Raw genomic sequence first — 17,135 nt, 5'->3', positions numbered from 1 at the left:
TTGACGCTCAGACATTTAAAGCCTGTGGATCTCGTCATCAGAAGAGCACTGCTGTAATCACGGGTGTTAGAAACCTGACTTAGAACGAACGGCCTTGGCCTCAGGAGAGATCAAGAGCAATTTTATATGTAGAAAGAACTGACACCCTAATACTCAGGGTAACAAAATGAGATTCAGAATGACCTTGTCACGTAACAGTGATCGACTAAAGCCAACAACAGAACTATCTACTACTCAATACACACACACAGTGTGCCCAGCACTGTGTGATGTACCCCACATCCTGTGATCCATACAACATCCCACAAGGAGAAGAATGGCTTTACCTCCATTTCACAGCTAAAAATTCTACCCAGCGTATTTTAGTAAATTGCCAAAGGCCATGCCACTAGTAGTCACAAGATCAAATTGAAAAGGACAACCCAAAAGTAAAAGAAAAGGACAACAAATGATGAACCTTCATTTAGTTCAAAACATCAACCTGCAGTTCTTGTGAAAAAGATCTTAGCTGACCTCTAACTCAGTATAGGAGTGATGAGAGTTTATCACAGTCCTGGTCTGTGTTGTTATAAGCATGATGGTCATGTATAGACCAAGGAAAGACTTGGCCCAGCTGTACCCCATCTAAAGTACTAGGCCTGATTTGGGGTGCCACTGTTTTATAAGCACAAAAGCATTTGAGATGTTAGCGAGAAAGACTGTGAAGCCCAAAAGCTCTTTCATGCGCGATGTGATGGAGGGAAGACTCTGTCCTCTAGAGAAGAGACAGTTATAAAACAACAAGACAGGCGTGTTTAATATTGAATACTATGTAGACGAAAGAGCAGTCATTCATGTTCCTCTGAAGATCGATGCACAGCAAGCAAGAGAAGTTAGAAAGTTACCTGTTCATGAATATAGTGAATTGCGCAGTGGACGTCTCAGTGTGCATGTTATGTCTTGGGGTGGGGGGTATAATTTGCCTAGGGATGAATTTTAGCTATCCAGATAAGGCCACTTACCTGCCAGAGCTTTTGTGATAGGGATTACTGCGCGGGAGTTGGGCTGGACTAGATTTAAATACCTGAGAAGTTCCGTGTAGTCAGTATTTCTGTGACTCTCAAGTTATTGACCCCTTTGGGAGAAAGGGCTTTTCTTCCAGTGGGTATGAAAATGGGGCACTCTGTTCTATGTTAAAGGTGAATAGACTATAAATCACTGCATGAATAGGGATGAAGGTGAACCTTTGAAACTCTTGAGGTGGGATTTATAGAGAGCCAAGAAAGGGGTGAGTGTTACAAGAAAGGAACAAAGGCACATTGTGGTAGTATCACAGCTATGCCTAACACTTTTGGGAAGGACTCTATATTAGGTAATAAATGGCTAGATGTAATAAATGCTGCTACCACTTTATAAAGAAAATTAATTTCATTACCAAGGATATAGTGCTTTAATTACTATGTCAGAGCTACTTCTGCACTCCCTGCTGCAAGACCTACTTGCCCATTAGTTTATATTTACAAGGCACAGTTTTTTAGGTTTTACAGGGACCTCGGATGCAGATGGTTAAAGCCCGTAAAAAGTCAGTCTTAGGGTGCTTCTTAAATTTGCAGGTGTAAACCTCCTGGTGGGAACTGAAAATGGCCTGATGCTTTTGGACCGAAGTGGGCAAGGCAAAGTCTATAATCTGATCAACCGGAGGCGGTTTCAGCAGATGGACGTGCTAGAGGGACTGAATGTCCTCGTGACAATATCAGGTATGTTACTAGGATGACCAGTCCTCCAGGTCTGCACAGGTGGGAAAGATGATCACTTCCTTTCTAAAGAAACAGTAAGTTCTGCCTTTCCCAGCTATCAAGCGATACAATAAATGATAGCAGTATAGCCAGAGTGAGACCACCCTCATTTTGTAACTCTGGACATTCTGACCTCCAAAGGGAAGCCTCTCACCCCAGCTTGAAGTCTGAATGAGGCAGGGACATACCATGACGGTGGTATCTTTATAGGCCTTTAACATCCGCCAGGACCCAGCAAGGATCTTTTTAAGGTTTCTTCACTCCGGTCATTGCTATCTACTCTCAGATGGCGAATATCAAAATGTAGGCTTCTGGGAGTGGGAAGTTTTATAAGCAGGTATTTCTCAGGTCTCTTTTCTCACAAGAACTGCTCTAGCTTATAGTCTACTGATGTTTTAGCAAGTACAGCTGGCCCACGGGGTGATTGAGTCTGCACAAAGGTTGGAATGTGGGGAGCATTACTGCTACACGCTGCAGCTTTCTGGTTCCCAAAAGGAGCTTTAAAAAAAAAAAATAGCGACAGAAGTGAAGGCCTTATTGCTGAAAAGTCAAAAATGAAACCTGAGAGAGTCTGCTTATTGAAAGTTTTTTTCTTTGTGATGGTGTTTGAAGGAATTTAATAAATAGTACCCCTCCTATCCAGTATGAAACCAGCTGTACCACTGCACATGAGAGCCACCTGTGGCGATATGAAAGGTCCAGGATGCACCCCAGACCAGTGGGTCAGAATCTCTTGGAGTGAGTCCCAGGCATCCATTGCTTTCACAGCTCCTGAGGTGTTTCCAGTATGCAGCCAAGTTTGAAAACCGTGACTCGACATTCAGCCATTGTTTTGCAGAGACAATACAGCGTGGCTGGATTGAACCTTGAATAAAGTTTAACTCTTCCGCTGTACTTCTATTTTGAAAAAATGCCTCCACTTGATGCTATAATTCCCTCTTTCTTTTACCTTTCCACTGAATGTTCAGTTTCATTTCTTTTTATTCTCCCCACATAATAGTTAACCAAGTAAATTTTTCTCGTATTATCATTTGAGTTTAATTCAGTGTTCTGGTTAATTGCCTTCTTGATTGCTACACTAGCAAATCAGATTTTAAATCATACATCTGCCAGTCACCTACCCAAAGTGGAAATGATACCAGAAAATTCATGTTCAGACTTCCTTATGTTGTTAATGACACACTCCCATTTTTTAAAGTGTAAGCATATCCTCTTATCATGAGGCATGGATGGGGAAAGAAGAAAATGAAAATAGGAGCAAAAGATTCTTGAACTGCCCTCAGGCCTGTATTGGCATAGCACGGAAGAAGCACTAGCTCTCTTGCCTATCCTAGCTATTGTGACCAGTACATAAGCTAGGCTTTTGGTTACGAAAAGGAACAGTAACTGCACAATCATTCTGTAATTTAAGTTGTAAATATATTCTCCGGTCAAATCTAGTGTACAGTGCCTTAATGGTCTTCTGGTATATATCACATCTGTAAAATATAAAACATCTTTTGATGCCTAAGAGGAAATCAAAGGAAAATAAGTACCCAAGAAGTAAAGCTGACAGGCCTAAATTTCTGATCACCTAGAAAGAGCCATTCCAAGGGACCTTTTCTTATCTGATACACAGATAATCTCGTGGAGTATATTAAATTTTGTTCCATGGGTACTCTTCAGTATTTTTAAGATGCTTTCCTATCATACTAGTAATTCTTTATTCCAGGATCACTTTACCAAAGGGAACTTTTAAGTTTTTTTCTAGGTATATATCTTTTTCTCCTTTCCTATTTTTGTTTGGTATTCCTTTCAGTGATCTCAGCATGGTTATTTTCTAAGCCCAGATTGCCTCCATTGAACTTGTTTCTCTTATCTCCTTATAAAATTCCCTTTTTGGTTATCAGGTAAAATAAAACTACTACCAGCTATCATCTTTAAAGTAACTGAGGAGGCAAATAAGAGGCTCTCCATTAACATATGCTGTTAGGTTAGAAAGCGAGGGGAAGGCAGCTACACATAAGTATGCTACAATGTCCAGTTGTCAACACCTCTTCATGTAATTAGATCTAGAATAGTCTAGAACTACGATCAACCATTCTGTTACAGAATTAGGTCTTACTGAGTTCAGCAGACACTGCCCTTTGTGTTGAGAGACTAAGAGCAGCTTGCTCAAATAAGAAACCACCTGAAGGTAAAAACAAATTATAAAATGGTTATTTGTCTAGAATACTTGAAGCTATTTTAATCATAAGTCTTGGCAGAGACAACACTTTGATGATGCTGGGGATACACACACAAACACACACATATACACAATTATAAATAAAAATTAATGAATAAAATAAAATGGAGGTGGGGAAGGATTGAAAGAAAAAGCTGTCACGGGCTAGAAATTAAAGCTCTATTGTTTCAACAGGAAAGAAGAACAAGCTACGCGTTTACTATCTTTCATGGTTAAGAAATAGAATCCTACACAATGACCCAGAAGTGGAAAAGAAACAAGGCTGGATCACCGTTGGGGACTTGGAAGGCTGTATACATTACAAAGTTGGTAAGTCTCAAAACATGGAATTGTTTTATACTCAATGAGAATTATTTAGTTTAGTTTCATTGAGGTTTTTTTTAAATGTCAGATATTAATGATGCATTTGTGACCAGTTTTTAAGACATTGCTGAATCCTTAAGTATACTTATATTATTTCCCCAAAAAAGTCAGATGGATGAAGTTCAAAGGATGAATTCTGAATCAAGTCCTAAGCGCCAGTGTAAACGTTCAAATCCACTCCCACCCCCTAAAATGACAATGAAGGAATGAAAGTGCCATAAACCCACAAGGACAAAGGGACCAGGAGAAGAGAAACCAGCAACTAAGATGTCAACAAAATTGAACAAGAGTAGTTAGATGACTAAATAAAAACCTAGACAACCAGTAAATGATGAATTTAAGTCTTCAGTGAGTACATTCATCAAAATAAATTCAGTCACTTAACAGAGCCCAGAAAGGCCCAGGACCTGAGGCCCCAGATGTATCTGAGGTGGAAGTGTAGAGTCAAACTGAAAATAAGAGGATTGTTAGAAAGTTGATGAGCAGCAAGTCTTCCAGAAGCCAGTCAGGCCATCTCCCTCCCCCAGTGAAACAGAAGATGCAAGGTTGGCACAGCCACTCTAATGTTGGGGAATACTGGATTGTGAGGACACACACACACCTTCATCCCCTGTTTAGTTCCCAAATGTTGACAGATAAGCTTAAATTCCCAAGCAAGAGATTGAAAGATTTGCCTTTGGAGAAGCTAAATGGCCAGAAAGAAAAGATGTTCAGGTACTAATATTTGAAATGCCATGAAAATAAGTTTGCTGTCTGACTTCTTAAAGTGAAGCCCAGCAGTTGATAAACCCACCTATACCAGACGTGGGGAAATACACTAATAGGAAGGAACTTAAATAGAAAGAAAGGAATTGAGAGAAACCAACGATAATGAGGAGTGAAGTAAAATTTTAAAGAAAGAAACTATAATAACTTCAGGGCACTTATAAAAACCGTTTCCATAAAAGAAGAATAGGGGCTACTTAAAAAATGTGGAACAGAGTTGGGGGAAGTCATTCAGAGACCAAGAAAAAAATCTTGAAAATTAAAATATATTGGAAAGAATTTTAAAATGTAATAGATATGTTAGAAGATAAAGATGAGACATCTCCTAGAAAGTAGAACAAAAAGAAAAGGGCGTGGGGGGGGGGGAAGAAAAGTTAAGAAAATAAAAAGGTCAGTCCAAGTGGTTCAAAATCTAAGTAACATGAGTTTTAGGAAGATAGAATAAGAAATGGAAGGGGAGGAAAGTATCAGGGAAAGAATATAAGAAAAATGCTTATAACTAAGATCTTGAAATCCCAAATTAAAAGGATTCATTTGAATACAAAGTATCGTGGATGAAAAAAAAAGACTCACAACAAAACATAAGAATATTTCAGTACCCAGGAAATGAGAAAGTCTTTAAAGCTTCCATATTATAAGTAAATAAATGAAGTTTACATATAATAGACCCAGAATCAGGTGGCCTGGGAGTTAACAGCAATGCTAGAAAATTAGATAACAGTGGAGCAAGGCTTCAAAATTTTGAGGGAAAGATTATTTTCACCTAGTATTTTACAGCCCATCTGTATTAGCCAGAGTTCTCCAAGAAAACAGAAGCCAACAGATCTCTCTCTCTCTCTCTCTCTCTCTCTCTCTCGATCTCTAAATATTATAGATAGATAGATAGATAGATAGATAGATAGATAGATAGATAGATAGATAGATAGAAGAGTAGAACAATGGAGGATTCAAGAAGAGGTACCTCCCAGAGAAATAAAAATTTACTAATAGATTACCTGTCATGTTTGACTGTGTTGAAGGCATTTACAGCACTAGCAGAAAGTAAACACATGTGCTTAGAGATAAATACGTAGAAAATGTGGATATGAAAAAAATGAGGGAAAAGAAGAAAGGAATTATAATTACGGTTTACTATGTGCCTCCTCAATGAACAATAATAATTTTTTACACAAAATGTTGATGTAACCAAAAATTAAAAATATAACTATATCGAGGGTGTGGGAGAGGAAGAAATGTGTGTGTTTAAGAGAGAGTACTACCGTGTTTCCCCGAAAATAAGACCTAGCCGGACAATCAGCTCTAATGCGTCTTTTGGAGCAAAAAATTAAATAAGATCTGGTCTTATTTTACTATAATATAAGACTGGGTCTTATATAATATAATATAATGTAATATAATATAATAAATATAATATAATGAGTACAATATAATATAATACCAGGTCTTATATTAATTTCTGCTACAAACGACACATTAGAGCTGATTGTCTAGCTAGGGCCTATTTTTGGGGAAACACGGTAGAAAGAGGAGATGGTTATAAGAGACTAAATCCTTTCCATACTACAAAGTCAGTAGATAATATCTATAACTGAAAAAGATCAAGAAATAACATTATATATTAGAAATATATAAATAAATTGCTAAAGAAGTAGTCGAACGTGTACTAAAGACAGAATGTATAAACAGAAGGGGCCTGCTACAGAAAAAGATCTGAGAGCAAGAATTTGGTCAGTTATCCTGGGCTCTCCAATTTCTTTAGGACAGAATATTCTGTTTGTTCTGATGTGGTACAAAGAAAATGACAGCCATATGGACTGTCTTAGTCTATTTGAACTATTTAACAATATCACAGACTGGGTGGCTTATAAACAACAGGAATTTATTTCCCACAGATCTGGAGGCTGGGAAGTCCAAGATAAAGGTAGAGGCAGATCCAGTGTCTGGTGAGGGCCTCTTCCTGGTTCATAAACAGCTACCTTTTCACTGCACCCTCACATGGCAGAAGGAGAGAGGGATCTTTCTAGGGTCCCTTTTATAAGGGCACTAATCCCTTATAAAATTCATAAAAATTAGAATTCAATTTTGAATAATAAGGCAACAGCAGCCTTTATGTCTCTATTCATTTCCTAATTTTTCTACCAGGTCTCAGCTGCTTACATGTGGGTGAACATAAAAGCCAAGCAAGGAAACATCAAGGGATATTATGCAGATTCTTATTACAATGAATAGTTCACATCAAGACTTAGTGGCTAAAGATAGTCCTAAGCCAGTTCCATCTTTAGATCAAGAAAGAACCTTCAATGTAAAGCAAAAGGCTCTATGTATACTGCAAACCAAACACACTAAAGGAAGTTAAATCGGTATCTATGAGAAAAATCCCACACCAGCAGTGTCACCCTCAATTATGGTTTAACATGTATATTTGCATATTGTGGCTTACACATTCATTAATACAAAAACTTGAATAAATTGATATACTTCTTTAATTTATTATTTTTATATTATAGTTAAATATGAAAGGATCAAATTCTTGGTGATTGCCTTAAAGAACGCTGTGGAGATATATGCGTGGGCTCCTAAACCATATCATAAGTTCATGGCATTTAAGGTAAGCAGGCATGCGATTACCTAAAAAGGACCTTTTTTTATGTTAGTTTTCTACCAGTTAACAAAATGGTCTGTTTTGCACATAGACTAATATTAATTAATATTCCTATGTATAATAAACCTCTTTAAAAAGTATAGGAACTCTTAGATTTATTATTCTGAAAGGAAAGACTATTTAAATGCTAGAAAATTGGGGTATGCCCTCCTCCATTCCAGGTCTATGAGTCATCATCTCCAAGTGGCATTTAGTACAGAATGGTTCCCGGGCAAATCATTGATTGTGGTCTAAGGCAATGAGATTCATTAGACAGCCACCTAACTAGGGCACTGTCTGATACTTTATCTGAAAAAGGCAAATCAACCGCAGCATTGAGTTTCCAGGTCGAACTGAGTCTCTAAATCTTATAATCCTCATAAGCCTTTTAGGGTACAGTCCTTAAAACTCACTTGATGCTCCATATCCCCAAGGCGATTGGATTTCTCTGAAATGAAGGCTGAATGTAGTCACATCTGAAATTGTCCTCGTTTCTCTGTGTGCTTCCATTTTGATGACTTTTTCATTTTTTTACTTTGTCTGAGTCTCTACCCACCGTGGTCAGACTGATCGATCAGTCATGAGATTCAACAGGAGTGGGATGGGAATATGCTAGTCCCATTGACCCCAGATCATGTAAGCTGACCCCCAGAGACCAGAAGGACCAGTTCTTGGGGGCCCTCCAGTGTTTTCAGCTCTACATAGTCTATCCATAGCCAATGTGATTTTATCTTCTGTTCATTTTCTCTCCTGCCTGTATCTCTTTCTTTCTTGATATCTCGTTGCCCCTCACTTTTCCCCCACTTTTGACTATTATTCCCTTCGACCTTTTATGTATTCTTTCCTGCCACATATGCTATGTGAAGGCCGAAGCTGCCTTGGGAACATTATTAGGCCCTCTTCAGGGCTGCATCACCCACTTCTTTCTTGTTCCCTTAGCGCAAGGGGCTCATTTGTGATGTTCTCAGGAAGATAGATTCATCAGTGGAAATGGGCTCCCCTCCACAACCCCACTTTTACGGGGAAAAATTTTTGGAATGTATTAGGTTAGTAATAACACTTAAGGGACGACTCCTAAAAGCTAAAAGGGTGCTGCTGTTCTGCCAAAATCTCTCTCCGCAAAAGCTTTTCAATCAAGATTCCATTCCGGTTGTAAAGTTCTGCCATCAGTTTACTAGCCAAAGTATGAAAGAGTGCAAAATGCTTTGGTCGGCAGGTCACACCCAGCCTGAAAAGAGGGAAGAGCTAAAGCAAGGACTGGAACAAAAAAGACTGGAGCTGGCAGAGGGTCGAGCCCTCCCCTAGGACAAGGCTGTAAGGCTAGGACCTCCCATACTGTGACAATGACGTTAGCAAAAGATGAGGAGAGAGGTGTCTGTTAGGGGGCAGTGGCATTACAGCGGGGCACTTGTGGTTTCACAAATTCTTTCCCAGACTTCAAGGCCCAATAAAGTAGAGGATGATTAAATAATAGCAAAGAAAAACAGTAGAACACTGGACAGCCAGTTGGAGCTTTAGCTATGGATCCACACACATAGAGTCTTGATAAACTTGGCTGGGGCTCTCTTTTTTTCCTTTCTAGTTAAATGCAACTAGCTGACTAAGCATAGTTCTCTGAAGTCATCTGGGTTGTGGCACGTATCCGTCCTTTGTTCCTTGTTATTGTTGAATAGTAGTCCATAGTATGGACATACCATAGTTTGTTGAACCATTTGCCTGCCAACTGATGACAGCTGGGTTGTTTCTGGTTTGAGGAATTATGAATAAAGTTGCTATAAACACTCATGCAAAAAAAAGAAAGATGAGTCTTGAGTCTTGTGATGTTCCACACCCATCTCCTTCTCTATGCCCAAAACCCAAGTCTCAGATCTCAGCATTACATTTAGAGGAAGCACCAGTCTGGTGCCCACTCGCTCCCCGAGGAAGACCAGAGCCAGAGCGTGTCATTCATCCGATCAGGGTTAGCACGGAGCTAGCCCTGCTGCCCACTGCAGGCAGTCTCTGAAAAGGTAGCGGCCACGCATGGTCCTGGCTGTCACATAGGAAGGAGAGGGACCAGAGAAATGACTGGACCTCCTTTTGAGGGAAAAAGCCATAAATAAACAGAAAAGAACAGCAGTACCCAGGCACCAAGTTTTTGATAGATGATGACAGTATCAAAAATTGACAACTGTAAACCACTTCGCTGCCCTGGAAGACAAGCGGTGGAGAAAGGGGTACAAATGGGTGTTAGACCCTTCTTCCTACAGCCAGGATATGAATAGACCTAAAATTGAAAGAGAAATTTCCTGGCTTTTCAGCTTAAGAAAGTCAGACATTAACTTCCATCAGGCAATGGCTACAGGAAAAAATTAAGATAACCTCTTTGAATGATGTGTACACTCATGGGGTGATTTTTAAAGTCTTTTGCAGATCTCCAGCACAAACCATTGCTTGTTGATCTCACGGTAGAAGAAGGTCAAAGATTAAAGGTTATTTTTGGTTCACACACTGGTTTCCATGTAATTGATGTGGATTCAGGAAACTCTTATGATATCTACATACCATCTCACGTAAGTTCCTGGAAGCAGAATGTCAAGGTTCTCTGTACAACAACTTGTCTGTAGAATGAGATTTGCTTTTGCTCATTTTTATTGGAAGTCACACTAATATTTACTAGTCAGTAAAGCAGATGGACTTTTGGCCTTCACTAAATAGACAATGCTTTTAATAAATAAAACATGTAAATTTAATTTTTATGACAACTCACAACTGAGTAACACGTAACAGTAATTATTTTCCATTTACTAGACATATTGTCTTATTGGACTTTAGATTAAAATACAAATGGTGTTTTTCCTTCAAGGGCATAAATTCTGTATTTTAAGCAAGTACAATAGAGGAGTTCCTATTTTCAGTTTTTGAAGCAGCATTGGTTCATTTTATGTAGGAGAAGGCCAATGGTCCTTTTCCTGCTATTTTTGTTCCTCTTTTCAACGTGAGGACAGCGTCGTATAGTGAAATCAGACACATTGGAACGTGTACCCTGGCTCTAGCATGCATTCATTTTGCAATCATGGACCCATTAGGCAGTCTCTGCAACCCTCAGCTTTCACATCTATAAAATGGAGACAAAAGGACCTATCCCATAGAGTTATCAGCAACATTAAATGAGGTAATGCAGCTAGCGTATTTGACACGGGTCCCTGCAAATTGTACTACTAAGATTGCTATACTGACACATTGCTTGAAACATGACTTTTAAATGAAAACACTGCACGTTGTTTCACTTAGTAGGATTAATGCAGTGTAAGCTTCATTTCCTGTATGTAACGCCAAGGCTAACATACATACAAACTATTTATCAGGAAAGTCTGAGACCAAGTCTGTTGCTAATTGGTAGTTTGAGAGTTTAAAGACTTTATTCCCAAAAGCACATTAGAAAAAAAAGTTGTTTTAGTACATCACACACACACACACACACACACACACACACACACACGTCGTTCATTGCTGCATTACAGCTTTTCACAGCATGTGTGCACGTGTGCACACAGAACTCACAACTAATGTTCTTGGTGAGATGACTGGAGCATCACCACGATCATCCTTGATCCTCTCATCCCTACCCACCATGCACCTGTGCGACTGCCGTGACATTCTCAGCCAGGATATGACAGCAGCACCACGTCTCTTTTCCTAGAACAAGTCAATCTACATTTATTTCAATAGTAAGACTTTTTTTAATGAGTCGCAATTTACATTTTTTTCTAAGCAAACCATTAATTTGGATTATTTTCTTATTCGACATGCAGATAAACAATCTATGGTTATATGCTTATAGCCTATTTTGTAGGAATATGTTTTGGTCCCGCCTTTTGGCTCCATGTAAGCTGTCTCCATCAGATTCAGATGGTTTGCATTCTCCTCATCGTTTTTGGAAGCAGATGAAAGACATGTGATTTTCAATGTCTGTGAGACCTGTGCTCAAATTCTAATTCTACCACCAAATATGAGTGCAGCTTTGGTCAAGTTACATAATCCCGCTGAAATGCCGTTGCCTCATTTGTAGACAAAGATATCTCCCATGAGGAGCTATTCTAAGGGCTAGAAATTGTATGTGTAAAGGGCTCAGTGCTTGGCACATAGTAGGTGTTCCAGAGTTGTTACTTTTAGGAACAGGTAAATTGGATCTCAACCTAGTGTGTAAGTTTGTATTTACCATGGTATGTGACAGGTTGCTGGTTAAGTTAAGCCAATCAAATTGTCAGTCTCTAGAATGAAAATGGGAAAAGAAAACCTCTTTTTTGCTATTCTTAGAGATTAGTAATCAAGATGTTTTACTTCTTTTTAGAAAGAATAATGCCTGACCTTTCTTTGTCTTCTAGATTCAGGGCAATATCACTCCTCATGCCATTGTCATCTTGCCTAAAACAGATGGGATGGAAATGCTTGTTTGCTATGAGGATGAGGGGGTGTATGTAAACACCTATGGCCGAATAACAAAGGATGTGGTGCTCCAATGGGGAGAAATGCCCACGTCTGTGGGTAGGTTAACCATTCCTTATCTCCTTCAGCAGTTACACCCCCCAAATGAAACGAAAGTCAAGAAATGTGAAACAACCATTTGATTCCACACACAGAAAAAAAAAAAAAAAAAAAAAAGTCTGTGAATAACAATTGTAAGACTTGCTTTGTCTGTTTATCTCAAGTCATTTGTCATTTTTGTGGTTAAGATGTGAACAGATGCTGTGAGTTATTGCCCATCTAATGTTTTTAATGCAGTTTTGGAAATTCCTTTTGACAGCTTACATTCATTCCAATCAGATAATGGGCTGGGGCGAGAAAGCTATTGAGATCCGGTCAGTGGAAACAGGACATTTGGATGGAGTATTTATGCATAAGCGAGCTCAAAGGTTAAAGTTTCTATGTGAAAGAAATGATAAGGTAAATCCGTTTCAACATTTGCATTAGTGTTTGCATTTTAAGAGACCACCAGGTACCTGTGAAACCTTCATTTTCCTTTATACTGATTTGAATCACATCTGTGTTAAATGATCAATATTATCTTGAAATGGCATTATTTGGTTTGATTTATATGAACCCTCAAAATATGATAGTCACATATCCAAAAAGACAAACACATTTAAAAATTTCTTGTGAACTCTTAGTAACTTTTGTGGCCTGTGGGCCCTATGATGACTCAGCAGACACCCAAATTCTCCGAAGCACTTAGAAGAGTTGGTCCATCTTTAATCATCTCACACTGGGTCAACTTTACATTCTGCTTTTAGACTTTTCACAATGTCACTATCAGGACCTAACACATCACATTATATTCACCTTTAAATGTAAAGCATATGACACATAAAAATATAAGCTTTTTTAAAATGTCACCCATTCCTTAAGGAATGCACAATCACAAACTCAACTAGTGCCATGTCCTGTGTCATTCCAGCCATGTTTCTTCTGAAATGTCATAGGGGGACTGTTTTCCGATGAAAGTGGCGGTGTCCGTCTGGCATGATCGGTCATCTCAGGAGGGTATTCTGCAGCCAGGCCGTTTCTCCTTTGTCTTCCCTGTAGACTAACCCAGAGTTTTTAGTAACTAAGCTGTACCGCATTTGTGAATTTATCCTTTGTGACTATGGCCAATTTAGAAATGCTGTCGCCAGAGTAGCAGACATAAACACCTGTAGAAAACAATGCGATGCTTGAACAGACGTACATCCCTTGGCCCACGCCAGTTCCCCAGAGGCCAGGCTGGTCTTAGTCCAATCCTAGAGGTATGAGTCTAGACCAGATTCAACCCTGGCCAACTACTCTGGTCTGGTGTGGTCTGGGTGGACAACATCTGTGGGTGGTGAGAAGATGGTTCCAGAGCCTGACCAGAGTATGTCAGAAAACAGAGTGGACCCCTAGTAAAACTCTAGCCCCCACCTAGTTTTGGGAGATCATAAGATCCAGGCATGGACTCCCACCCTCCTAATTCATGGAAGACCCACCCCAACAGGCCATGCCTACATCCTCAGGAACAGGCTGGGACCAACCACACCAGTACCTGGGGCCCGAGGTTTAGAGCCCAAACTACACACAACCTAGAGAGAACAGCAGCCCTTTCTTTCCCTCATCATATTACCGTGGGTCCTCTGTGCTTCTCTGCTTTGATTCATTGACCCGAACAGTAGCTTGACTTACGTAGGTAGCATGAGCTGAATGACAAGCATTTCCACAGAACTTCCTAAGAAGTTACTGGGAGAGGCAGCATTCTTCTGAAAAAGTTGTGGAGTTGAAGTAGCAGAAACTTTATACTAGTGACAAAATAAATGCCTTGTTGGCCAACTGAAGAGCTACGCCACCTCCAGAATATTATTTTCCCAGGGCAGTGGTACATTGACATTCAACTCAAGCTAGCAGCAATCCAAGTTTTGCTCACTTCTCTCAATTATTTGATAAAATGATTTAATAGATCCACACTTAATGGACTGTGGTTCTTATTAATACCATTATCTCCTTTGGCCTAGGATCAGCCTGCATCAGCAGAGAAGCCACACATTAATTCCTGAAATGCCAAAGTGAATAGACATTGAACACCTTACTCTGTCTGACCACAACCATTTCATTTGTTTTAATTTAAAAAATTGAGAACTGATGTTATATGGTAGTCAGTAGGCCCCAAACACCCCCTTGACTTTGGGAATTTGAAAGGATTCTCTTCAGTCCTAAAGTCGTCTCTGTTGTCATTATGGGGGAGAGAAAGACAGCCTCTGTGGCTTTCCAAAAATGAACAAAGGACCTGTTGTGTCCTAGGCCAGAAATCCAGCACATTTTCCTAGCACGAAACTCCCTTTTAAAACATGAGTGCCCACAGGATGTTACAAATCAAGACACAGCCCCTTCCCTGTCCCCGAAGGCCAAGACCACAAGAAGGAATAGTAACAATCACAGTAATAAAGGCAGGAGGATGCAATATGTGACAAGGCACTTCATAAATACCAGCCAATGAGTCCTAAGAGCTGACACATGGCAAGGATAGGACATGTGAGAGAAAATGGATGGACGGTTGAAGAAAAGAGGGAAAGAAACCATGCAGTTGAACTAACTTCTTTTTAATTTCAAACAGGTATTTTTTGCATCCGTGCGATCTGGAGGAAGTAGCCAAGTGTTTTTCATGACCCTCAACAGAAATTCCATGATGAACTGGTAACAGAAGAGCACTTGGCACTTATCTTCATGGCGTTATTTCTAATTTAAAAGAACATAACTCATGTGGACGTATGCCAGTCTAGAGGCAGAATCAAAAGGCTTGGTTGAACATACCGCTTTCCCCTTTTCCTCTCCCTCCACCCGTCCCAATACAGTCCATCTTTCAATGTTGCAGCCTGGTTGAGAAGGAGAGAAAAAGGTGGCAGGAATTTCCAGGAGATCCCCAAGAATGCTGCGTTGTCTGTGGACAGAGATGGACATGTGCCCTTCGGAGTTAGGGATAGAAACAAATATTGTGTGCTCTTATGACTAAGCTGTGTTATGGTGGATTTTGAGTTTTGTTTTGTTTTGTTTTTTACCTTTTTTCTTTACCCCCTTACTTTGTAAGAATGGGGAGAAAATGCATACTGAGAAAGTTAGTGCATTTTAATTCTGACTGCCTGCTAGCTTTAAGTATATGATATGTTGTAAATTTTTCAATTTCAAATGGTGAGACACAGCACAATAAATATACCTTATCTTCTTACACTGAAGGCCGTAACTGCACAGTGGGGTGATTTTAGAACTCTTGCGCCTTCACCAACCCAAAAGGTTGCTGTTTGATAGCAACTAGCTAATGAATTTTTAAGAAAATTACTAGTTTTCCCCTCTTTTGGGAAATAGGTTTTAAATGGCTACACTACTAGCCTTAGACTAATAAAATCAACTCCCATTTTTGTGAGTCTGACAGGCCCTATTTTTATATGGCCCTGTGCAGAATGGAGTGTGTTAAATGGGTTAGTAGTGCCATTGAGTTGAGTTGGCTCTAGCAATTGAGGGACCATAACACAATTCTCCCTCAGCTATTATGCAATAGGTCAGGGCATAAGATGGGATGGCAGATGAGGTCTTACAGAAAGAGCTTCGGGGAAACAAGCTAAAATATACATATAAGTACACACACACACACTTTTTTTTTAAATGCACAAAGCCTCCTGGCTAAGGAGGTCTCACAATTTAGACTTCATTAGGAATGAGACTTGGTTGATTTCTGTCTGGGAATTGGGGAATGAATGACATCCAAGCTCCGGTCATTCCCAGCTTTCTCCTGACGGTGCCACTTTCTCAAGATGAAAACTGTGACTGGAAGAAAATGATAACAATAAATGTTTCTGAGCTGCTTACGCTCTCTCGGGTTAGTGAGAGAAGGGATGAGACTACTGTGCCTGCTTGAGACACAGCAGGCATCCTTGGTTCAGATTTTATAGAACTTGAAAGCAAGGCTTTGGCCAAAATTCTAAAACCCTAATCATTTTACCTTCCTCCAAATTACCCAACATATGGTAAACAACATTTGTGCAGAGATACGTGTGTATTTAGTTCAGGTTGACTTGTGTCCTTATAAACTCTCACTCAGATGATTTGAACATTTATGTGACTGGGATTTTTTTCCAACGCTACAAGCATGGCTGCCTGTGGTATCAAGGTGTTGCAAAAAAATGATATCTGTGTTGCGCTTCCTGTTTTAACCTACCTCGTTTTGTTTGTTTTGTTTCACTGTTCATCACAGCAGTGTTATCTCCAGGAGACATATAGAGAGCTCAACTGGCAATCTCAGGTGTATTTAATATTCTCTAAACAAAACAGTAGTTGACCAAATTGTTCTGAAAAATTGCAAAGAGAATCTAACAACAATAAAACTAATGTGGCTTGTTTCTGGAGAAAACAGTTAAACAGACAAAAAAAAAAAAAAAAATTCTGTGATCCTACTGATTTTGCCTAAATATAAGAGCAGCTGATAATACTATTAATGAGAACGAAATACACATTAGGAAAATGGAGCCATTTCAATTCTGGTGGTTTGAGCAAGGGCGGGCAGGGAAGGGGAGTTCTACTGGTTTCTGAAGTAGATGATGATGATGCCCTCCTGTAAGGTGGTTGTCGTTTGCATTTATTTTAAGCAGGTAGCACACAGAAATGGAATTGAGGATTATCTTCAGGCGATCACCAAGATATCCTCGTCATGGTCCCTTTAGCAATCAAAGGCAATGAAATCCTCCCGTTCTCATTTTTACTGCTGTGATTCTGCTGCTGAACAAGATTGTCTTCACAAATTCCATGCAACAAATTCAGCAATAACTTTTTGGATTGAATTTAGCAACTACTATAATTGGATGCCGATGTGGACAAAATAACATAC

At 39.5% G+C, this 17,135-nt stretch overlaps 1 protein-coding gene across 8 annotated transcripts in view; it reads left to right on the top strand.

Annotated features, from left to right (window-relative positions):
- The window catches only part of TNIK (TRAF2 and NCK interacting kinase), a 363,557-nt gene extending 346,921 nt beyond the window's left edge, over positions 1 to 16,636 (top strand). For 7 of the 8 annotated variants that reach the window (XM_019735248.2, XM_019735239.2, XM_074327892.1 and 4 more), the window contains 7 exons: positions 1,593 to 1,736; positions 4,177 to 4,311; positions 7,638 to 7,738; positions 10,174 to 10,323; positions 12,139 to 12,298; positions 12,558 to 12,697; positions 14,874 to 16,636. In XM_019735248.2, the coding sequence (XP_019590807.2) occupies positions 1,593 to 1,736; positions 4,177 to 4,311; positions 7,638 to 7,738; positions 10,174 to 10,323; positions 12,139 to 12,298; positions 12,558 to 12,697; positions 14,874 to 14,957 (914 nt within the window). In that variant the 3' untranslated portion in view covers positions 14,958 to 16,636. The remainder of the gene's footprint in view (positions 1 to 1,592; positions 1,737 to 4,176; positions 4,312 to 7,637; positions 7,739 to 10,173; positions 10,324 to 12,138; positions 12,299 to 12,557; positions 12,698 to 14,873) is intronic. The other variant, XM_074327900.1, reaches the window with a different exon arrangement.
- The last annotated feature ends 499 nt before the right edge of the window (positions 16,637 to 17,135 follow it).

The sequence above is a fragment of the Rhinolophus sinicus genome, linkage group LG01, assembly GCF_036562045.2.
Source record: "Rhinolophus sinicus isolate RSC01 linkage group LG01, ASM3656204v1, whole genome shotgun sequence".
NCBI classification, from domain to species: domain Eukaryota; kingdom Metazoa; phylum Chordata; class Mammalia; order Chiroptera; family Rhinolophidae; genus Rhinolophus; species Rhinolophus sinicus.
This window is presented reverse-complemented; position numbering and strand designations above follow the sequence as displayed.